Raw genomic sequence first — 23,456 nt, 5'->3', positions numbered from 1 at the left:
TTAGTTTTAATGTAAATTTGAAATATCATTATTTTGGTACTACAAAATTATTCATTAAAAGTATTTATCAATATTAAAATATTAGACATGTTTAATTAACTTGATTAAATTATGATTATGTAAAAATAAATTATTTCTCTTTATACTACGGGTTAAATCCTAATATTAACTATCAAAATACACTTATACAATTTTAAACACTAAATAAAACAAACAAAAATTAACAAACAAATGCAGCTTATAATTTTCATATTTTAGTTTAAATGTATTTTCCCGCGGTGTACCGCGGGTTAAAATCTAGTTTATAGCAAATGGACACAAGAACAGCTGTAGCAAATGTGTAGCAAATGGACACAAAAACAAATGTAGCAAATTTGTAGCAAATTGACACAAAAACATTTGTAGCAAATTTGTAGCTTATTTGCTACAATTCCTCACAAACGTTATATAGCAACTAACCTATAGGCGCAAAACAAAATTCGAAACAATTTTGTAGCAACTCAGATCTTGTTACAAATATTAATACATAACTATACAACACAATCTTTGTAGTGATGCGACTGTTGCCGAAACTGATACATCTCTTTGCAGAGTATATGCATGGTAACAAGTCAGAATGACGAGCCTCAGATGTGACATTTTAACACATTTGCTTTGGAAATATAACAACAATTGTTCAGGGCGGTGGGGGTAACAACAATGGCCACCTGACCATCGACGCTTTACTAGCACAAGAATCCAGAAGGTTGATGCCAGTTCTTCATCCGGAAAGACTCGACGGAGCTATGTGGTATGTTTCTTTAAAATGTTGTGATACTTGTTTAACTACTGCCTTGTTTTGATATTTTGGTGTTCTAGTTAATTGATGTCTGTTGTCAAGTATGTTTTATTTGTTATTTATGTTAGTTGTTGGTATGTGTCTTCCTATAATTGTCTTCTGTCACACATGTAGGTAGAAAGAATTGCAGGTACAAACCAGTTTACTTCAAAAGAAAGTTAAACACAATGTAGATACTTTGGTGTTCTAGTAAATTGATGTGTGTTGTCAAGTATGTTTTATTTGTTGTTTATGGTAGTTGTTGGTTTGTGTCTTGCTATAATTGTCTTCTGTCACACATGTAGGTAGAAATAATTGCAGGTACAAACCAATTTACTTCAAAAGAAAGTTAAAGGGATTTTTGCCAAATATGCCATATTTTTAATAAAAGTTTTGGAGAATGCCACATTTTCTTCATCTTTCTAAAAATGCCACATTTTTACTGTTCACATGTAATTAAAAGACGAAAATACCCTTGTATCAATGAGAGTGATTGTCCTGGACAAGATCTGATGGACAAGTTATTAGAGGAAGTCATAGACTTGTCCACGAATTTCATTTCTATAACTTGTCTACGAGAATTGTAATAACAAAGTTGTCCACGAGTTCAAATTAGTTATTCATATTATTAAATATAAGTTGTCTATGAGAGAGTGATTGTCGTGGACGAGATCTGATGGACAAGTTATTAGAGGAAATCATAGACTTGTCCATGAATTTCATTTTTATAACTTGTCTACGAGAATTATAATAACAAAGTTGTCCACGAGTTCAAATTAGTTATCCATATTATTAAAGATAAGTTGTCTATGAGAGATAATTAGACAAAAAGGGTAAAGTTGTCAAAATAAGAAGATGGTGGACTATAAAAAGATGGTGGACCAAAAGAAGATGTCATTCGCATATTGTCTATCATCCGCATCTTGTTGATCATCGGCATCTTATCTATCATTTACATCTTGTCCATCATCCTCATCTTGTCTATCATCCGAATATTGCTTATCATCCACATCTTGTCCATTATCCTTATTTTGTTCATCATCCGTATCTTGTCTATCAACAGCATAGTATTAATCAAAGGGCATTTATATCTTTTTAAGTGAAGGTTGTGGCATTGTGGAAAAGAAAATAAAAAGTGGCATTTTGACTAAAAAAAATTACTGTTCATGGCATTTTTGTTAAATAACTCAAAGTTAAACACATTGTAGATACTGAGTGAAGAAGACTGACATGTTTTTGTTTTTGGTATTCAGGTTTGGGCTTGATAACCCTCCACGGAGAGCAATCGTGGCTTCAATCCGGAGGCACTTTGATGGACCCTGGTATAACATCTCCTCTGTTCCCAATGAGGCGCTCATGCAATGGTGGGGTGATTTCATCGAAAGTATTGGGGGACATACTTTAGTAGTCGATTCACATCAACATATATATAGCTTAACTCGTAACTACTTAAACATTTTAACTTTTTTCACAGCAAAGTTTTTACTAGGATGATGAACATGGCGGAGAAGTATATCATCTATGGTATCATGTTCTTGGTGGCCGCCTTAGAGACATGATCTCGAAGGCCAAAGTTTCTGGTAATAAGCCAGACTGGATCAGTGGGGATATCTGGGAGATGATGCAGGAGTATTGGGGGACAGACGCAGCTAGGAAGAAGAGCAAGATAGCTTCAGAGAATCGCTTGTCTACTCGTGATGGTTTTGGACCACATGCTCAGACCTCTGGATCACGTTCATACGACCAGCTCCGAGAGTTAATTGTAACTTTACTGATAAACCTGAGTTTATTATGTTTGAAAGATATATACATTCAACATATTGTAATGTTATTTGACTATGTCTGTTTCATGTTGTAGCGACAAAAAGAAGGAAGCTTGCCTTCAATGCGTCGCATTCTCAGAGAGACTCACCTCAAAGCTGATGGCTCTTATGTGGATGATAGAGCGAGGTCGATTGAAGAGGAGATTCAAAGAGAGATTGATGCAGTCTCTCAACCCTCAGATGGCGCCTCACAAGGAGGTTCCTCTGTCACAGGGCTGACTCGGCTTCAGGAGGATGAGCTGTTCCATAAGGTAACATGATCTTATCCTCTACTAACTATTTGGAGCAGTTAATACATACTCTTATTCAAACATATCATTACCAGAAAATCTAGTTTAGTATTAATCTCTTAACTCTATCCTATATAAACGTTAACATTGTATCATATATTCTTATCTTCTTCACCAACTCTTCCTAGTGGTGTAGATTTTGATTTATACTTGTCTTACATATGTATATTGTTCTACAAGTATGAACTGCCATGAGTTACTACTTTTGTTGTCTACACTGTTTGATAACCTATACATATTCGCTTGTTTGCTCGAGTTAAAAGTGGGTGTTTGTGAGACAAATATTGATGTTTATGAGCAAAGATATTAACAACACTTTTTTCTTTAGGTGGTACCATCTCAGAATGGGAGGATCTTCGGTCTTGGGGGCAGAAACTACATCCGTGAGCGTGGAGAAAGCTCAGCTGGTGAAGTGGAAAGGATCTCTCTTGAACGTCAGCTCACATCTCTTCAAGAGCAACTGGCAGGTGTTGTGGAATTTATGAAGCAATATATGTCTGCAGGTGGCTCACAGTCTTTCCCATCGGCTCAACCAACTAATGGTACGAGTGCATCAGTTACCAGCCCAACTCAAGCCAACAACAGGGACAATCGAGATGCCAACCATGAAGATGCTGACATCCATCTCAGTCATCCAACTAATGTGCCGGATGAGACTCATGAACCAGAAGACGATGACGGTGATGCATATCACGGTAGTGACATCAACTGATGAACACTCAATATCAGGTTTCTTTAACCCCTGGTCGTTTGTTTTACTACTCTGAGCAGAGTCTTTTGTTTAATATCTCTGCTCTGCATTGTGGTCTTTTGCTCTGCTTTCTATTTCGGTTTAAAACTCTGCAGTCTTTTGTTCTAAACTCTGTTCTGTAATCTTTTTGGATCAAACTCTGCTGTATTTCCACTTTAAAACTCTGCTTCCTGTTTGATTATTTTGTTTTCCATGAAGCAACATATTAATCCTTGCATCAGAAGGCGACTAACGAGCCAAACTAACATTTCAAATAATTTACGGATCAAATCGATAGCTACGAGACACTTTTGTTGCAAGTTTGTTACAGATCTTTTTACAAACGTAGCTTTTTTAGTTACAGCTTATATTGTAATAAATCGAAACTAAGTGTTACACTCAGCCGTAGCTAACTCTTACTGAAGATCCGAAGCTATCTGTAGAAAATTTGCGACAAACTACTTGTCCCAAATGGTAACAAGTTACTCACAACCATCTTTGAAGATTTTTATGACTATGTAGCCACAACAAGAATTGTCCCTATTCGTAACCATTTGCTACTATTACGGTTGTCGGTTATTGTCTCAAAACTTCGTCAATAACTGTATCAATTGGTAGCAAATGGCTACACGCGAGGCTGTCTCTAATCTGTAGCTATTAGCGACGAATTGCTATGAAGGGAGTAGTTTGTGACGAGTAAATAATTACAACCAATTTTTGTAACAAATCTGTAACAAATCCTTTTTAGCTACAGAAAACTAAATATTGCCACACATTTTTTTGTAACTATACAACTTGTTTTTACTAGTGTGCAAACACAGGCGAGATAATTTTTAAACATACTAGGACTCAGACCCCCCCCCGCGATGTCGGGGAGGAAGTATTTTTAAAAAATAAACTAAATTTTAAATTATATATTATGAAAATATTTGAAAGTAATAGAATAGTTTGAATAAATGAATATTAAACATAAATTGTTAGTAAAAATACAACCACCAAAATCAAAAGTTATAATAAGAAAAGTATTATGGCAAAGAGACGCACCTTTGTAAAAAAAATTGTTTAAACTATTAGAAATATAAAATATCTAATATGAAGAATTATGGTAAAGAGCTACAATTAAAAAGCTACTACGACAAAGTGATCCTAACTGAGAATATTGAACTAATGGTTGTAATGAGTAAATGCAAATTTCTACTAAATAATTATAATTATAAAATATATTTAATAATGAGTGAAAATGTATCAACGAAAAATTTCAATTAAAATATGCAGCTTCTAAAAATAAAATAAAATAAATTTTAAATACTAAAATATTTTTTTAGCGAAAGTTATGATAAATTTTTAGCGAAAACTTATTCTGAACATCACACAAAACAAAAAAAAATAGTGAAAAATACTAAGATGGAATTTGAAAAAAATATTTGTAATAAAAACAATTACAATAGTAGTGGTAGATTATAGAATTTTAATTAAAATTTTAAAAGAATTTTTCTTTTAGATAAATACACATATTTAAAAGTTAGATTAATCTTATACATGTACATTTAGGAGACTCGAAATAAAATAACACTATATATACCATAGTAAATTATACATATTTTAAAGTAAAAAAAATTATGTGTACATAATTTTTCTTTTGTCAAACAGTTAAGATAAAATGTAATATTTGATATTATAAATATGATGTTTATGGATAAAACGAGTCCAATTATGAGTTTGATTACTAGGAAGACAAAACTTATGTGTAGTATATAACAATGTTAAATAAAATTTACGACAAAAAGTGGGTATATTCTCTAAAAAGTTTTACATCTATGTTAGTAATTAAGTAATGCTCACTCAGCCGATAAAAAAAAATAGTATTGGAAGATGAAAAATAGTTATGATATGTCTTCATAATCAATATATTATAAGTGAGATAATAGAATGTGAAAAGAGAGTAGATGTAAGAGATGACGAATATATACTAAAAAAAAAAATAATAATTAACTATAAAAAATGGTAAAAGAAATAGATAAGTTATACATCACTTACTAAAATAAGTTTGACATCTACATAGATTTATATTTTCATCTTGAATAGTTATAATTTTATTCAACGGTTTGTATTAATAATAATAAAAATTATAGTCCCGCGCAACGTGCGGGTTATAAATCTAGTATGAATATAATTTTTAGTCAGAAATAAGAACTGTTTATAATTTTTAATTACTTAGTAAATTGATACTATAAATCGATATTCAATATATTAAAATTTGTCTAACACGAGTTAAAACCTAGTACGTACCACAATAATATTAATCCATGATTTTAAAATGTAAAAAATGATTTAAACAATCTAAATCCAAACTAAACCAAAAGATAAACAACAAAATAGTTATAAGTAAAAAAAAATATATATATATATATATTGCATTTGCAGCACACCACTCAATTTTGATTATTTTTATACCATTTCTAATCATTTTCTTCAATCGACATAGTCTACCAATTCTCACATGTAACAAATTCTAGTTCATATACTATATAAATAAATAAAAAACTGAAAACGTAATCAAACTTTTCAAATACGATCGATGCAAACAATACTAGATCACCGATTAACATGAGCTTCGTTAATTATTCTAAAAAGACCGGATATATAATATGCGGACTTTAACATTAGACCAAAAACTACATTAGTCACAATAGATTCGGATCTAGCTCGAGTTACAAAACATTACATTTAAAAAATCCATAAATTTTTTAAAAAAATCTACCAAATATTAAATCAAATCTTAAATATCTTAGATTTTAAATTTAATTTTAATTTGTTTTTATAATGTTGATATTAAATAGAGAGAAAAAAAAATAAAAACTGTCATATTTACTTTTAAAATATCTTAACCTTCCACTCGAGAAAAATTCTTTCAACAAATTTCAGAACTTCTGTTTCTAGAATACAAGAGAAAAGGAAAAAAAACAAAATTTGATGTAATTTTTTAGTGAGATACATAATAGATATTTATATATTACTTATAAATATGTGGGACCTAGAGAAACTGTCATTTTTTAGTGAAGCTATACGTTTCAGTTTACTGAGATGAATACACGTGGCGAAAGCTATTGGTTATATGATCCCTAAATATTGAGCTTGAGAAACCCTACTAGTAGTAAGCCTACCTATAAAATTAAAGAGAAGCGGCGAGAACTTGTTAGAGTGAACCCTAACTTTCTGAGGAGTTTGATTTCGTCAGCTTATCAGAGTTTTGATTTCGTCAGCTTCCCAATAAATTAACCTCAAAATCGTTTTAGGGTTTTTTTTTTTTTTTGAGCGGGTCATGGATGATTCAGATGACGACATCATCTATATCGACTCAGACGAGGAGAATCTTCTCAGCGATGATGAAGAAAGAGAATCTGATGATAACTACGACGGATTAGCTGAGGACGACCATCAGATGTTACGATCTCAGAAAAGTTACAGAGTTCTCAAAGACGAAGACATCCGCAAGCATCAAAGAGACGATATCGAACGAGTTTCATCGCTTCTGTGTCTAAGCCAAGTCGAAACGATCGTTCTGCTTCTTCACTATCGCTGGAGTGTTAGTAAAGTTGAAGATGAATGGTTTACGGACGAAGAGAAAATCCGTGAAACCGTTGGTATACTGAAGGAGCCTGTCGTTGATGTCAATGGTGAAAAAGAAATCGAATGTGGGATTTGCTTCGAGTCATACACTGGAGGGGAAATCGAAAGGGTTTCTTGTGGTCATCCTTATTGCATTACTTGCTGGACTGGTTACATCACTACAAAAATCGAAGACGGTTCGGGATGTTTGAGAGTTGCATGTCCCGAGCCTTCTTGTTCCGCTGCTGTTGGTCAAGACCTGATCGATAAGATCGCTAAGAAAGAACATAAGGAGAAGTATTATACGTATTTTCTTAGGTCTTATGTCGAAGAAGGGAAGAAGTTTAAATGGTGTCTATCACCGGGATGCGAATACGCTGTTGATTTTGGTGGAAGTAGTACTAGTAATTATGATGTTTCTTGTTTGTGTTCGTTTAAGTTTTGCTGGGATTGCTGTGAAGACGCTCACAGTCCTGTGGATTGTGAGACGGTGTCAAAGTGGCTACTAAAGAACAGGGATGAGTCCGAGAACACGAATTGGATACTTGCTAAGACAAAGCCTTGTCCTAAATGCAAGCGTCCGATCGAGAAGAACCAAGGATGTAGCCATATGTCATGCTCAGCTCCGTGTGGATTTTATTTTTGTTGGAATTGCCTTAAATCATTGAATGATCACAAGGCTTGCAACGGGTTTAAAGTAGACAATGAGGATGAAGCTAAGAGAATAAGGGCTAAAGATCTCATCGATAGATACCACCATTATTACGAACGATGGGCATTCAATCAATCGTCGAGGGTCACGGCTGTAAGTGATCTGGAGAAATGGCAATCGATGTGGCTTAAGGAGCTTAGTGCAATATTGGGCACACCAGAAACTCAGCTCCAGTTCACCGTAGAGGCATGGCTTCAGGTTAGTATAAGTATATATATAATGAATCTTTGATTTTAGTAACATGGTGAACCCCTTGGAAAAGTATGTGGATAGAATACAACAGCTGCGGCACAAAATTGAATTATTTACATTGTAGATAAACGATAAAAGCCTTACATTATATTGGAAAGATCATCTTGAAGATGAACAACCTATCATGGATCACTAAAAAGTGTGACTAAAATTATTCCACCATTATGCGCCTTGGGCTCTTTAGGTAGATCTTATTGATTACAAAAAAAAGGTATGTGGATTGTAATTTGTACAGCAGAACATAATCTAGGAATCACTACATAGTATAAAAAACGGGAAAAGCTTTATTAAATTGAAAAAAATCATCTTAATGCAAATTAAGTTTTCGGAATAGCGAAATCATTCCACCATTATGAGAACTATCAATGAGACTTTTGTTAATGACAACATTATTGTTGGCATGCAATTGATTGTACTGTTACAGATCATCGAATGTAGGAGGGTCTTGAAATGGACCTATGCATTTGGATACTACCTAATTAATCATGAACCCTCCAAACAACACTTTTTCGAGTATTTGCAAGGTCAGTTTTTGGTACGGAAACTCTTACTTTGTGTTTAATATTAATTTTCTCCATTAATTTTAGCAGAAGGTTTGTTGTGTTGTTGTTGCTCAGGAGAGGCGGAAACTGGTTTGGATAGACTTCACAAATGTGCAGAAGAAGAGTTGAAACAGTTTATCGCTAAAACTAAAGACCCCAAAAAACATTTTATGAAGTTCCAGGCGAAGTTAATTAGTTTGACTAAAACAACCAAATCCTACTTCGAAAATTTGGTGAACGCATTGGAGAATGGTCTTACTGTGACACACAAGGAAATCACCAAATCCACAAAAGGATATGAATCTCGTATCAAAAGACGTAAGGTGGTGGCAAAAGGTTAAAATTAATTTAGCAACTTGTGACTTATTTTCTTTGAAAGACTCTAGGGGTTTTATGACTTTTTTGTTTTTGTTTTCTTAAAACCTTATCTCTAATGATTATTTATATAGTAAGTAATTGCAAATTTGCTATATACTTTGGCTTTTGAATTTTGATTGTTTTATGTTTCCTTGTGTGCAAATTTGGTGAACCATAATTGTTAAGCTTCTCCGAAAAAATTCTCTAGATCAGTAAAAAAAAAAAAAATCTCCTTTTTAAGGTTAAAGAAAAATTAATTACCATTCAAAATATGGCAATGAAACTTCGACTAGCAAAACAAATGAGATCACACTACTTAGACATCTATAGAGAAAACAGCCAATACAAATATTTTCCAGATTATAAAGAGAGAAAATAATGAAAATAAAATACATATCATCGGACCCACGCACCCACCTAACCTCCTCCCTTCAGGGCTTTATCTACCCACCACCACCGCCACGTTTATTATATGCATTGGCAAGAATCTTCTTTCACCATCACAACTTTTTTAATCGTCGTGAAACTTGAAGATTGCTCATCCCTTCAAATTTTAGCCTCAGTTGAGTTAAAACCAGAAGAGAAAAAAAAAAGGAGATTAGGCAAGTACTGTATCCTGAAAAAAGTTAATCCACATCGTAAATAACGAGACATATCTATATAACACTATACCCACTTAACTTACATCGGAGACACATAAACTAGAATATATCAAACCACTTATATTGTTTCTTTGGCCCGAACAAATTTACCAAAAAAAGAATGAGTGAAGCAAAGGGTCACGTACTGTTTTTTCCATATCCATTACAAGGCCACATTAACCCAATGATCCAACTCGCTAAACGCTTATCCAAACAAGGCCTCACCACCACACTCATCATCGCCTCCAAAGACCACGGTGAACCTTACACCTCCGACGATTATTCCATTACTGTCCACACCATCCACGACGGTTTCTTTCCACATGAACACCCTCACGCCAAGTTCGTAGATCTTGACCGTTTCAACAACTCTACTTCTCGTAGCCTCACTGATTTCATCTCTAGGTATACATGATTAAATTTCCAATATTTTCGCCTGTTACATCTCTTTTTCATGTTCAATGTAACCTTTTAAACGATGTCCCCGTTTGGGGAAAGGGAAAGCGACTGAAAAAAAATAAAAAATTTTCCAATATAATATGACATATATATGCCCTAGTTATTTTAAACGTAATTTCCATTGTTCAAGAAAGCGGTCTAGGCGGCCGCCTAGGCGCCATCTAGGTGCTAGGCATTCAGCAGACGTCTAGATGACCGTCTAGACCGCCTAAAATCACATAGTATTATTTTAATATAATTTTTAATTTTTAACTACATATATCTAAAGTTTTAAGGTTTATATTCATATACATATATATAAATGTTCATATTTTATTCATCTAAATTAAATAAATGCATTTTTATAATTTTAGTTTATGATTTATTTTTTTAATTCCTTCTAACATATACTTTTACATAATTTCATATATAATATTATATATATATATATAATGTTTTATATTATAAACGCCTAAACCGCCTAAAAAACGCCTAAATTCCGACTAGGCGTTCTAGGCTCTAGGCGTTGGGTCACCGCCCAAATACCGCCTAGCGCTTTCTTGAACACTGCTTCCAATATAATATGACATAAGCTTTTTTAGTGGATTTGAAATACTTTAGACATAATGCAATACCCGTGTTTGTTAGTACTATTAATTTCAGTTTCTTAACTTTTTGATGACATTACATGCAAAAACGTTATAAATCTACTCTTATATATACATATATATCTTTTGTATATGCAGTGCGAAGTTGTCGGCCAATCCTCCAAAAGCTCTGATCTATGATCCATTCATGCCCTTTGCATTGGACGTAGCCAAGGACTTGGGTCTATACGTTGTGGCCTATTTCACTCAACCATGGTTGGCTAGTCTTGTTTACTACCACATCAACGAAGGTACCTACGATGTTCCCGTTGATAGACATGAGAACCCAATCCTTGCTTCGTTTCCAGGTTTCCCATTGTTAAGCCAAGATGATCTGCCTTCGTTTGCCTGCGAAAAAGGGTCGTACCCTTTTTTACATGAATTTGTGGTTAGGCAATTCTCTAATTTACGGCGAGCTGACTGCATTCTCTGCAACACTTTTGATCAACTTGAACCTAAGGTAAGGTTATGACTTATGATTTAGATATCGTACGTTTTGGTCATGTACTTGAGTTTGAGAAGATGGAAAGTTTTGTGGAACTTCTTTGAATCTTTTCTTTCTTGCACAGGTAGTGAAATGGATGAATGATCAGTGGCCGGTGAAGAACATTGGACCGGTGGTTCCGTCGAAGTACTTGGATAACCGGTTGCCTGAAGACAAAGATTACGAACTCCAGAACTCTAAGACAGAGCCAAATGAGTCTGTTTTGAATTGGTTGGGGAAAAGGCCGGCGAAGTCGGTGGTTTACGTGGCTTTTGGGACATTGGTGGCTTTGAGCGATAAACAGATGAAGGAAACCGCAATGGCTATAAAAAAAACTGGATATCACTTCTTGTGGTCCGTTAGAGAATCCGAGAGAAGCAAACTACCCTCTGGTTTTATCGAAGAGGCGGAGGAGAAAGACTGTGGACTTGTAGCTAAGTGGTTTCCTCAGCTAGAGGTTTTAGCACATGAATCAATCGGGTGTTTCGTGTCACATTGCGGATGGAACTCGACATTAGAGGCACTATGCTTAGGGGTTCCAATGGTGGGAATGCCTCAGTGGACGGATCAGCCCACAAATGCTAAGTTTATAGAGGATGTGTGGAAGATTGGGGTTAGAGTGAAGGCCGACGGAGAAGGGTTTTTAACTAAGGAAGAGATTGCTAGATGCATTGTTGAGGTCATGGAAGGAGAGAAAGGGAAAGAGATGAGGAAAAATGCTGAGAAGCTTAAGGTGTTGGCTCGTGAAGCTATCTCTGAAGGAGGTAGTTCCGACAAGAACATTGATGAGTTTGTCGCTCTTTTGGGTTAATAATTTGAAACTGAGATTTCGTCAGTTTGTTAGTTGATTACCTAATAACGACGTCTTTGTCTGTTAAATTCTGAGTGTTGTCTAAGTTGGTTGTCCTCTGCAAACAAATCCATATGTGATTCCTGTTAAAAAGAAGAGGTCTATGTTTTTAAGACATAACTAGAATAAAGAGCTTTCTTGCTACTTATATAAAAATATTGTACATTTCATCTCAAAACGCTCAGTTCTGTGGCATTAGAGAATGTCCGCGGTATACATTATACATTGTTACACGATGAGACTGTGACAAATCTGAGAGGGCTGTTTCTTTTTGTATGCTTTGTACCGATTGTTTTAGTAAACACTCTTGAATTGCTATGTTCCTCATGTTTCTGAGTCAAACCTCTCATGGTCTTTTTGTATTATCTCCTGAGAAATCATCCATTTGATTGAGAAACAAAGTCATGGTATATGTAAGAGCTAGGGTCTATAGTGGATACGAAAAAATCACGATTTTAGAAGAATTCGGCTTAGCTATGGTGAAACTAGAAATGCAAAAACATAAATGATAATTAGGAGCTGTTAAGAGAAAGCTTTTATTTTTTACCAAGGGAACTTGAATGTATCTTTCCACCACCCCTGTTTTGAGCAGTGTACAAAGATCTTGTCCAATCGAACTATGATCTCAGAAAATGTTGGCCTAACAAAAGTTTCCGCATCCCAGCATTCCTCAATCAATCTGTTTAAATAATAATTGAACCAATGAGCTGCAGTAGGTTGGATAACGAAAGAATCAAGGACCAAGCAAATGATGTCACTTTACCCTAAGTGTAAAAACAAGTTGTGTTATAGAGTTGATAAAGATTAGTACACTTACTCTCTCAACTCTTGGGGGCAACCTTTTGACTTGGCCTTAAACGAAGGTCGTCTTCCTTCCAAACACATTAGCTTTACTGCCTCCTCCGGGGNGTCTATAGTGGATACGAAAAAATCACGATTTTAGAAGAATTCGGCTTAGCTATGGTGAAACTAGAAATGCAAAAACATAAATGATAATTAGGAGCTGTTAAGAGAAAGCTTTTATTTTTTACCAAGGGAACTTGAATGTATCTTTCCACCACCCCTGTTTTGAGCAGTGTACAAAGATCTTGTCCAATCGAACTATGATCTCAGAAAATGTTGGCCTAACAAAAGTTTCCGCATCCCAGCATTCCTCAATCAATCTGTTTAAATAATAATTGAACCAATGAGCTGCAGTAGGTTGGATAACGAAAGAATCAAGGACCAAGCAAATGATGTCACTTTACCCTAAGTGTAAAAACAAGTTGTGTTATAGAGTTGATAAAGATTAGTACACTTACTCTCTCAACTCTTGGGGGCAACCTTTTGACTTGGCCTTAAACGAAGGTCGTCTTCCTTCCAAACACATTAGCTTTACTGCCTCCTCCGGGGGCTTAGGATGGAAAGGTTGTACTCCTTCAATCATCTGAAAAATACTATGATAAACTTATTAAAAGATTGCTGCAATGAGATTTGTTACAGAATGGTTGAGAATCAGAGTAAATACTTTTAGAGAGCATATAGAACAGTGAGTGGATTAAACTCTGACTAGATACAGAAGTCAAGAAACGCATAGGAGCATTATTAGCGCGCATGTTTGACCATCAGGATAACTAATAGGTACCTCATATAAGACGACATCAAAAAGTATGGATCCATAAGGCACCTACCTCATATAATACGACACCAAAAGAGTAAGAATCCACACTCCTGTCAAATATTTCATCTTTGTAAACCTCAGGTGCCATACAGTAATCTGCATACAATATACAAATATCATCTGATTAAACCATTGCCTAATGATCGTCAAAAAGACAAAACCATTGCCTCATGGAAATCGATCATTCTTATGAACCGTTTTCTATACTTAAAATAGTTGTATCAAAGTTTCTCAGAAATCTAGATGTATGATCTACATCCTATGCCCACAATTCTGTGCCAGAACTCTGTTGAGAGTCCCAAATGAGAGGCTGTGGGTCGGGATTTCATAGACGAGATATGGACACTTCTTTTGGGTAGCCAGAAGGAATTACGCATTTAGAACTTACTTGAAGGATCTATATGGGCCGAGTGATTAAGGATTCTGGATTTATCAGATGGTAACTTTGCAAAACTTATCAACCCAAACCCCGCCACCTTCAGATGTCCTCCATTATCGAGCATAATATTTCTGGCACCTTACAAGAAGTTGTAAAAATTAGATAACGAGGGTTTAAAAATACGTTCTCATAAAACTTAACGTGCAAATACTTCTTTATTTAGTTATCTTACTTGGGTTTGAGATCACAGTGGATTACTGGTTCTGGTTTACACTCGTGAAGATAATTCATTCCCCTGAGAAGAGTCAAATGATTTGTTCAGAAGATTAAAAAAAAATGCGGTTATAATGTAAATACAATCTTGCAAAAAAACAAAATGGCACATGCCTGGCCATATCAAGTGCAAATCTTAAAACTTTGGCTGGAGAAAGACGACCTTTCTTTTGAAGATAGCCCCCCAGGTCACCCTGCAAGTTACCACCAAGCGGACAAAATTATTTCCTAGAATCCAAAAATTGCTTATTGAGAGAAAAACGTTGTAAGTTATAAAAAAGAGTGAGAAGCTTACTTTAGGATGGTATTCAGACACAATCATCATGGGGACGTTTTGAGTAACAGCTCCAACAAATTGCACAACATTAGGATGACGAACCTTCTCGAATAAAGTAAGTTCGTGTTTGAACGCATTTCTGTGTGTAAACAATAAAAATCGGATGAATAAAATTGCAGAAAAAACGTAATACATGAAAAGCAAACAGGACAAACACACAGAGAATGAAGTGAAATACAGAAAACATTACTGGAAACGCACACATCCAACATAGAGGACTATATAGGAACTATGACATTATCGCTATGAACATAACAAATGCTTTCAATGATCTATAAATTAACTCAAGAAGAAATCCAAGCTCCATTTTGACCTGTTTGCTAACTTAGAAAGATACTCATTGAAGAGAAGAGAGTAAAAACATACATAGTTTCATGATCCTTGTAAAGATCCTTATCAAGTATCTTTACAGACACCTTAGTTCCATTCCATTTAGCCACTTGATATATTCCCTGCAATATAGTCTTTGTTAAAAAGCACTAAATGAAAAAACAAAAGACATCATTAGCTGGAAGTGGGAAGCAAAAAGAGAGCTCTTGCCTTTGAGATACCATCAGCTTTACGAACTTGAAGTTCCTGCGGATTTAACTCGTATTCAGGAACTTCACGAGGATTCGCCACAGACATCGGTGTCCTTTTGGTTTTCTAAAAACCAAGAGAAGAAAAAATGCAACTAATAAGCACATTGAAGATATGAAAAAGAACATGAAAAAAGAATAATAGAGGTACACGTACCGGAACTTTAGCTCCACGAGCTTTCAAAATGTTGAAAATATCCATGTTACCATAATACTTAGCATCAGCAGCTGCCTATCCACAACAACACAAACCCCACAAATTTCAAAAACCAAAAAATCTAACCAAAAAACGAGAAAACGATCAAGTCGCTGTCACATTACCGTGCTTCCCCAACGATCACGAGCATCGATGTTAGCTCTCCTTGTAAGAAGTAGCTTGACAACGTCAATATGACCTTCACAAGCAGCGATATGAAGAGCAGTACGACCATCAAGATCAATACTATTAACATCAATCCCTTCATCAAGCAGATCCTGAACACCTTCAACATCACCTCTACAAGCAACAAACAGAAGCTGCATAGTTGCGTCGAGGTTATCCGGCACAGCGAGCTGCGGACGGTTAGAATCTTCAGGACTACTCCGTCGAATCGGATCTAGAGACGATTGTCTACCGAAACTGAATCGCATATTGTTCCGACGAGGATCGTGTGAAGTTTGACGCGTGAATTGACGACTTAGCGTACGACGAAGCGATCCTGTTGAGAATTGTCTCGAGATTCCTCGTTTTAGCTGCCCCGCGAGATTCGCCATGATTTCTCTTCTTCTTCTTCCTCCTCTCTCTCTCTCTCTTTCGTCTTCTTCTGAAAAATTCAATTAGAAGGATAATCACATTTTTTGTATTTTTTTTTCCTCGAGAAAATTGAATCTGTGGGGATTATGTTGAGATCCGCGAGAAGGATTTTAATTTTTAATCACGGGTGAAGAAGAAGAAGAAGATATTATTGGCGACTTATTGACTTTTGATTTGACTTTTGCTTTCAATCATTGTTTCCCGCATGTCCCGCGTTAATTTGGACTCTTCTTGATCGTCCACTCTTTTCGGTGGCTTTACCGGAAATAAAATTAATTTAATTATCGCTATCTTTCGCAAAATTGTGAATTTTTAGCTTAAATTTCCCATTATTACAATTAGGTCCTGAAATAAAATTGACTTTTCGGTTCTTACGTGGAGCTGACGTGTCGGCCTTATCTAAGTTGAAGCCTTTTGGGCTTTTCTTTTTTTTGAGGCCATTAATTTTCTAAAGTCTATATAACCGGACCAAACCGGCCGGTTCGACTTACATATATTCCTACGCTCTGAACGATCTCCTCTTGTAACGTTTTCGTCGTCTTCAGTCTTCTTCAGTAGCAAAACAAACTTTGGGGGCTTCGTCTCTTTAATTTCAATGGCGGCCATTTCTGTAAGTTCTTCACCATCGCTTCGATGCTTGAGATCGGCATGTTCCGATTCGTCTCCTGCTCTCGTATCCTCGACGCGTGTGTCGTTCCCTTCGAAGGTTTCGTATCTGTCAGGTAAATCTTCGAACCGTGGCGAAGAAATGGGTAAGAGAATTGATGGAATCGTTAGGAGCGTCGATGGGAAGATCTCTGACGCATCTTCTTTCCCCGAAGCTTCATCTGCGACTCCAAATTCGAAGTAACTATGAGTTTTTTTTCAAAATTTATTTTAATTTCGTAATTTTCCGTTTCCTATTTGATATGTAATTTTAAGCATCTCCGTATTGATTTGTGAAAAACAACATTTTCATGCAATTGTGTTTGGAATTAATTGATTTTTTTTTTCACTCTCAGCTTTGCTTACTATTCAATTGATTGATTTTGTTGAGATGACTTGGCTTTGCTTAATAGAATTTAATTCCTGAACGGAGTTCTATCACTAATGTTTTCTTTGTATGGTAAAAACAGGGTGAGGAAGCACACAATTTCAGTATTTGTTGGTGATGAAAGCGGAATGATTAATAGGATTGCAGGAGTCTTTGCGAGGAGAGGTTACAATATTGAGAGTCTTGCTGTTGGTCTTAACAGAGACAAGGCTCTGTTCACTATTGTTGTTTGTGGAACTGAAAGGGTGCTTCAGCAGGTCATCGAGCAACTTCAGAAGCTCGTTAATGTTCTAAAGGTTGTCTTTTTTTTCTAGATCCTATTTCTCAGTTTCTACTTTACCATAGTATGCATCAGCCGATTTGCATGAAGATTTTGATGGATTTTCTTAGGATTATGTTCAGAATTCGGATTTGTACTTAGCATCTTTAGTCATCTGTGTTAAAAGATTACATTTGCGATTTCCTTTTCCATTCCCTGAATCGACTTCGACTTGCCAATTAGGTTGAAGATATCTCAAGTGAGCCGCAAGTGGAGCGTGAACTGATGCTTGTAAAAGTGAATGCACATCCAGAATCCAGAGCAGAGGTAGTCTTCCTTGCCTATGGGATATAAGAGTTTACTGTACTTGCTGGTTGCTTTTGATCTAGTGCAGAGGTGGTGTTTATTTTCTTTCCAATTTTGACTAGTTTCTATCTAATGAATTTACAGATCATGTGGCTAGTTGACACATTCAGAGCTAAAGTTGTAGATATCGCGGAACATGCCTTGACTATTGAGGTATCTGCTTATGTTGTTATTGATCTCTGTTTCGCACTATAGCTTATGGTATTAGACTTATTTTTCGAACCTCTTACTAAATATTGGAAGACATAAGATATCTTATTTAGGGTATCATTTGCAAATTTCTATCCAGTGGTTGGATTTTCTTTACCTTTTGAAACTGGTGATAATCCACATGCAGACTCTTTTATGGGATGTACATTCAGTTTGTATGTATTAAGGCTATCTGTTTGTCTGTTAATTTAATATAACAGAGAAAGATCTTCAATAGGTTGCTACCTTTGATTACACTGTGCTTATAATCTGCTGCATTCTGAATTGTATTGCCTATGCTAATTTTTGTAGGAGTGCTCAATGTTGTTTTTACCTTGGTCATGAGGACATGGAATAAAATAATTGGTTTCTCTAATTTTAAGCTATCTTGCAGGTAACTGGAGATCCTGGAAAAATGATTGCTGTAGAAAGAAATTTGAAAAAGTTTCAGATCAGAGAGATTGTACGGACAGGAAAGGTAGTGTATTTTTAGAATAACTAGATTGTATACCTGTTCCCTTCTAATGTTTTATGTATGTGTTAGTTACGTCTTTGAGTGGGCATAAAGACATAGATCTCAGAGGACTTTCACTAGTTTAGGGGAACTGGAATGACGATTTTACATAACAGATAGCACTAAGAAGGGAAAAGATGGGTGCAACTGCTCCATTTTGGCGATTTTCAGCAGCATCCTATCCAGATCTCAAGAAGCAAGCACCTGTTAGTGTTCTTCGAGGTAGCAAAAAAGAAGCCGTGATCCCTCAAAATGAAACAACAGCAGGGGTATGTGTTTCTCTCCTCCTAAGATTGCTTTAGCGCAGCTTAAAGTTCCTCACTTTCCTTTCAAAGATCTTGGTTGCATATTAATAGGTTTGACGGTTTTACTCCCCTTTATATGGTTGCTGCCTGTGATTAAATGGCACTGCAACGGGGAATTGTACAATCTTTGATGGTCTGCAAGTGTTAATATGCTTGCATATAGTTAAAAACCTACAAACTATTGTGATTTTCGTGGAGCAGAAATTTTTGAAGCATGCAATTCTAATGCCCTTTTCGTTTTTTTCGCTCTAGCTACACTAAAGGTTTTCAAATGTTTGCTAATCGTACTGCTAAATTTGATCTTCTCCTTAAATGTAGGGAGATGTTTATCCCGTTGAGCCACCTTCTGACCACATGGTACATCGTGTTCTCGACGCACACTGGGGACTTCTCTCTGATGAGGATGTAAGACAGTTCTTTACTATGTATATAACATCTATTGAAACCGCCATGTGATGCATTCCATGAATTTGCTAAATAGCAATATGAAATATTCAGTTATCAATATGTGGTTTCAACTCCAGAATTCCACTTGTATTTTCCATTCAGGCTGTCTGGAACTCCAAATTTCGATAATCCATTTTGTTAATAGTACGGATTAACGATTTTCCTACATTTAAAGTTAGACATAGTTAGGTGTGCTTGATTTAGTTACATTAATGATACATCAATGGAGTGTGTACGATAGTTGTGGAGATTGTATTTATTTATTTACATAGCAGAAATTGAAGGAGTTCGGGTTTTTTCTAAGCTATATTGTTTTATTTATCATAGTTATACTTTTCTGATCTTTCAGACGAGTGGACTACGGTCGCATACTCTATCTTTGCTTGTGAATGATGTTCCAGGAGTTCTTAATATTGTGACTGGTGTTTTCGCTCGAAGGGGATACAATATTCAGGCATAGTCTTTACCTCTCTTACACGCACACATACATTGTATTTGGGTTTTACTGATTCACTGAAAGATCTTTTTCTTTAGAGCTTGGCTGTAGGCCACGCTGAAACCAAGGGCATTTCACGCATTACAACAGTTGTTCCTGCAACAGATGAATCGGTCAGCAAATTGGTGCAGCAACTTAATAAACTTGTAGATGTGCATGCGGTGAGATTACAAAAAGCAACTGTCTTTCTTATATATTAAACAGTTTTGAATGTTTTTGATGACAAGCTATCCTTTGCTTCTTAGACCTAGTGCCCTTTATTTAAAATGTAGATTAGACGAAGAGCTTCTGCTAACTGTACGAGCTTGATGAAAATACTTCAGAGCATGATGTACTGTAACTTTTCGAGCAGTTATTAACTTTCTGAGGATTTCTGCAGGTCCATGATCTGACTCATTTGCCATTTGCTGAAAGAGAACTGATGCTGATTAAGATTGCCGTGAACGCTGCTGCGAGAAGAGATGTCCTAGACATTGCTAGTATTTTCAGGGCTAAAGCTGTTGACGTATCCGATCACACAATTACTTTGCAGGTAAAATACATTTCTCATCAATTGGATTTTTATTGTGTAATTGCATCACAGATGAGAAATCCTATCAGTTGGGGTTCTTTTAAGTTTCACATCGTTCCATAGGTCTTCTTCACCTTGTTTAACGTAATCAGAGTCCGTTTGAAACAAAAATATGAAGCAGATTTGGATTTAATTTTAAACTTTTTGTTCCTTTAGTGTTTTGGATTTGGTACTGAAATTTGTTGGCTGTGAATGTAGCTTACTGGGGATCTAGACAAGATGGTTGCACTGCAAAGGTTGTTGGAGCCCTACGGTATATGCGAGGTTTGTTTCTCAATCAACTTTCATCTCTTAGTGGATGCTATAATAACCCCATAGGATTCTTGCCATGGTGCGTCAATTATTCGGAGAAAGTCCAAAGATTAAGTTGTAGTCTCTCTAGTAAAATGAATAACCAAAGTTTCATGATGTATGGTTCTTAATCTTCTGGTTGTGCGTAGAACAAGAAACAGTTTGACAAGCAGTGCTACTGTTGACTTACGCATCGTAATAATCTTTCTAATGAACAATCAAATCACAGGTTGCAAGAACCGGACGCGTTGCATTGGCTCGTGAATCGGGAGTGGACTCCAAGTATCTTCGTGGATACTCCTTTCCTTTAACTGGTTGAACAGACCAGAGTGCATCCATGGGAGAGCAGAAAAACTTTTTAAGGTAAAAGTCAAAAGTTTCGTAACACAATTTATGAGCCAACGCAAATAGAGAGACTGCGTAGATATGTTTGTGGCTTATTTTACAATTATCAGGTCTTTGGGGGTTTTTTTGGCTCCATTTCAGTTCCTTTCTTTTTGAGGGGAAAAAAAGAAGAAGTTATGATTAATCAATCTTCGTCTTCGTTTTCAAATATTGTGTTAATCTTATGATTCTTATCATCTCGCAAGATCACACTTAAGTTATTATTAGTATCAAAAAGTTACTGACTAAAATAGAGGGAACACAAATGGACTTTGTAAATGTTAAAGACTCAAAAGTCAAACTAAGTAAGCCTTGACTGAGCCGGACGTGTACCTACAACGTTTGTCCCTACTTTGTCTTCTAGAAATTCTATTCACTTACATTAATAACTTAATGTTGACTTTTATCTGTTTACATAGACTTAAGTAAAAACGATTGTCTGCTAAAACATTGTAAATTACACTCTAATTTGAGCCAAAATTTTGGCTCGAAGGAGTTATAAACTGTTGTTAAACTAAATCTAACTTTTATGAACGTGAAAGTCCGTCCATACGACTCTTATACAGTTATACTTTTAGGCTTTAGCCACTTCTCTAAATACATCTGACCCATTTTAGTTTACATGACTATTCTAATTTTAAATCGGGGAAAGCTTTGGAGTTAGGATCATTGGATGACATGTGATATCAAAAGCCTTCTTTTTCTTTATCTTTTTGACAATATGATATCAAACCTTAGATTTGACAAAAATAAATGACACTTTTGCAAGGAAGTATATTTTATATTTTCTGATATGCATGCATATGAGAAGGAAAAAAGTATGATAATTGCATATATAAAGCATAATTATTAAAAAGCACATGGTCGGTTTACTCGTTTATTTTAATTTCATAATCTGTCTGTAGTGATTACAAATTTATCGGGGCACTATGAATGGATCGATAATTTGTTTATTGTTTTCTCGACCGAAGGGACAAACTATTTTATATTTTTCTGATCTTATATGTGATTGATAATTCAAATAATGGACAGTCTCTCAATTCCACTTGCAGTTTATAACCTTAAATTTTAGGTATGGTTGTTCCACTATACTACAATAGTATACTAACATATTTAGCAATTTCTTTTCCCTTTTTCCTTTTTCAAACTTACAAAAAAAACTAATGTGGATTCTAGTGTCTCCGATTATAAATTTTTGGTTAGAAAAGTGAAAAAAAGTTGTAAGAAAGGTAAGTCTTTTTTAGCCGTCCTTGGTTTTTGTTGTACAAGACAAGTATATATACATACTTTTTACATTACATCATTGTATTTGTACGTACGTACAATAAAAGAAAGAAATCGTTAATTAACTAACAAAGTGATAAACAATACATAAAAAAAAAAACCTCTAACTAAGTGAGACTGACTCAAACTTTTATAACAAAAGTTGTGTCCTACTAGCTCTTGTTTAGACTTTCAACTTGGATTAGGTGACATGGCACTATCCATCCATCCATAGAAGAGTCAATGAAATGAAAAGACTCTTTGCAGAAAAATAAATTATATAGTCGACAAAACCAAAAAAAAAAGTTTCAACTTTTATAATTATCTCTTATCATTACATAGAGAGAGAGTGAGGTGAAATAAAAGCGTGTTTATTTTTTAAATAAAGAAGGCACTAACAAAAGAGTTTGTGGCTGCTGAAATTCTTCAAACTGATTATGATGTTGATGTTCTGCTTCTTCTGACACCTTCTCTCTCTCTTCTCTTTTCGCAGCTTCTTGTTCTTCTTCTTCGTCTCCGGCCTAACAACAACAAACTTCACACATGTGGTCAGATAGCACGAGAAAGGCTTAAGCTTTTTTTTCAAACCCTTGTTTAAATTCCAGCTTTTTTGGTGTTGTTTCTCTTGGTCTTCTGGAGGTAACTGAATCAGCTTCAATCTCCGATCTTTTAATCGAGTTCCAAGTTTCTTGACAGCTTAGGGGACGATTCGACATGAACTCTTGAGTCTTGTCTTCATCTTGATATACATGGATTCTTTGAGGTGATGATGTCATCAAAAGCTTAGTCCTTTTTTTTTGTCTTCTCAAGATTTGTGTGTAATTAGAGATTAGGGTTTTTTGTTTGGTTAGATTTGGGGGGAGACTTAGATCATCTGGGTTTAGGTAGTTTTGTTGATAACGACGATAAATAAATTCGAGTAAAATCGTAGATATGACTATAATGGAGGAGAAACAGAACAGTCCTGTGGGAGAGAAGCAACAGAGCTTTAATGGTATTATGTTAAACCAAACACAAGAGAAGCCGACAAAGTCAATGGAGAAACAACAGAGTTTCCGATGTGTGGTTGAGAATCAACCGAGAAAGGCCAGAGCTTTAGAGAAACAAGTGAGTTTCCAAGGTGTTA

The 23,456-nt window shown here is 35.4% G+C and overlaps 5 protein-coding genes across 9 annotated transcripts in view; 4 read left to right on the top strand and 1 right to left on the bottom strand.

The window, feature by feature from the left end:
• LOC104786437 (probable E3 ubiquitin-protein ligase ARI11) lies at positions 6,823-9,155 on the top strand. The gene is made up of 3 exons (XM_010511858.2): positions 6,823-8,179; positions 8,658-8,757; positions 8,851-9,155. Exons 1-3 carry the CDS (start codon positions 6,983-6,985, stop codon positions 9,114-9,116), a joined length of 1,563 nt encoding a protein of 520 aa, XP_010510160.1. The 5' UTR covers positions 6,823-6,982; the 3' UTR covers positions 9,117-9,155.
• LOC104786435 (UDP-glycosyltransferase 74C1-like) lies at positions 9,597-12,338 on the top strand. Its single transcript, XM_010511852.2, has 3 exons — positions 9,597-10,178; positions 10,958-11,318; positions 11,428-12,338. The coding sequence occupies exons 1-3, from the start codon at positions 9,895-9,897 to the stop codon at positions 12,151-12,153; spliced, it is 1,371 nt and encodes a 456-aa protein (XP_010510154.1). The 5' UTR covers positions 9,597-9,894; the 3' UTR covers positions 12,154-12,338.
• LOC104786436 (serine/threonine-protein kinase HT1) lies at positions 12,314-16,358 on the bottom strand. Of its 4 annotated transcripts, XM_010511854.2 has the most exons (13): positions 15,741-16,350; positions 15,577-15,651; positions 15,382-15,486; positions 15,208-15,293; positions 14,800-14,920; positions 14,619-14,698; positions 14,464-14,526; positions 14,241-14,362; positions 13,863-13,948; positions 13,574-13,618; positions 13,010-13,089; positions 12,740-12,871; positions 12,314-12,561 (listed from the first exon to the last, which is right to left on the bottom strand). In XM_010511854.2, exons 1-13 carry the CDS (start codon positions 16,170-16,172, stop codon positions 12,555-12,557), a joined length of 1,434 nt encoding a protein of 477 aa, XP_010510156.1. In that variant the 5' UTR covers positions 16,173-16,350; the 3' UTR covers positions 12,314-12,554. The 4 variants fall into 4 exon arrangements, with proteins under 4 accessions (XP_010510156.1, XP_010510155.1, XP_010510159.1 ...); XM_010511853.2 differs by lacking the exons at positions 12,740-12,871; positions 13,010-13,089 and adding an exon at positions 13,224-13,355 and having other exon boundaries at positions 13,494-13,618; positions 15,741-16,348; XM_010511857.2 differs by lacking the exons at positions 12,314-12,561; positions 12,740-12,871 and having other exon boundaries at positions 13,035-13,089; positions 13,574-13,628; positions 15,741-16,358.
• LOC104786433 (acetolactate synthase small subunit 2, chloroplastic) lies at positions 16,725-21,238 on the top strand. Its single transcript, XM_010511850.2, has 12 exons — positions 16,725-17,058; positions 17,328-17,541; positions 17,748-17,831; positions 17,955-18,023; positions 18,454-18,537; positions 18,690-18,842; positions 19,197-19,283; positions 19,675-19,779; positions 19,860-19,982; positions 20,201-20,353; positions 20,591-20,656; positions 20,913-21,238. Exons 1-12 carry the CDS (start codon positions 16,808-16,810, stop codon positions 21,000-21,002), a joined length of 1,479 nt encoding a protein of 492 aa, XP_010510152.1. The 5' UTR covers positions 16,725-16,807; the 3' UTR covers positions 21,003-21,238.
• The window catches only part of LOC104786431 (ankyrin repeat-containing protein At5g02620), a 7,406-nt gene continuing 6,639 nt past the window's right edge, over positions 22,690-23,456 (top strand). Inside the window, exon 1 of one of the 2 annotated variants that reach the window (XM_010511844.2) lies at positions 22,690-23,395. In XM_010511844.2, the coding sequence (XP_010510146.1) occupies positions 23,264-23,395 (132 nt within the window). In that variant the 5' untranslated portion in view covers positions 22,690-23,263. Of the gene's footprint in view, positions 23,451-23,456 lie in introns of both variants that reach the window. The other variant, XM_010511845.2, reaches the window with a different exon arrangement.

The sequence above is a fragment of the Camelina sativa genome, chromosome 5, assembly GCF_000633955.1.
Source record: "Camelina sativa cultivar DH55 chromosome 5, Cs, whole genome shotgun sequence".
Classification (NCBI taxonomy): domain Eukaryota; kingdom Viridiplantae; phylum Streptophyta; class Magnoliopsida; order Brassicales; family Brassicaceae; genus Camelina; species Camelina sativa.
This window is presented reverse-complemented; position numbering and strand designations above follow the sequence as displayed.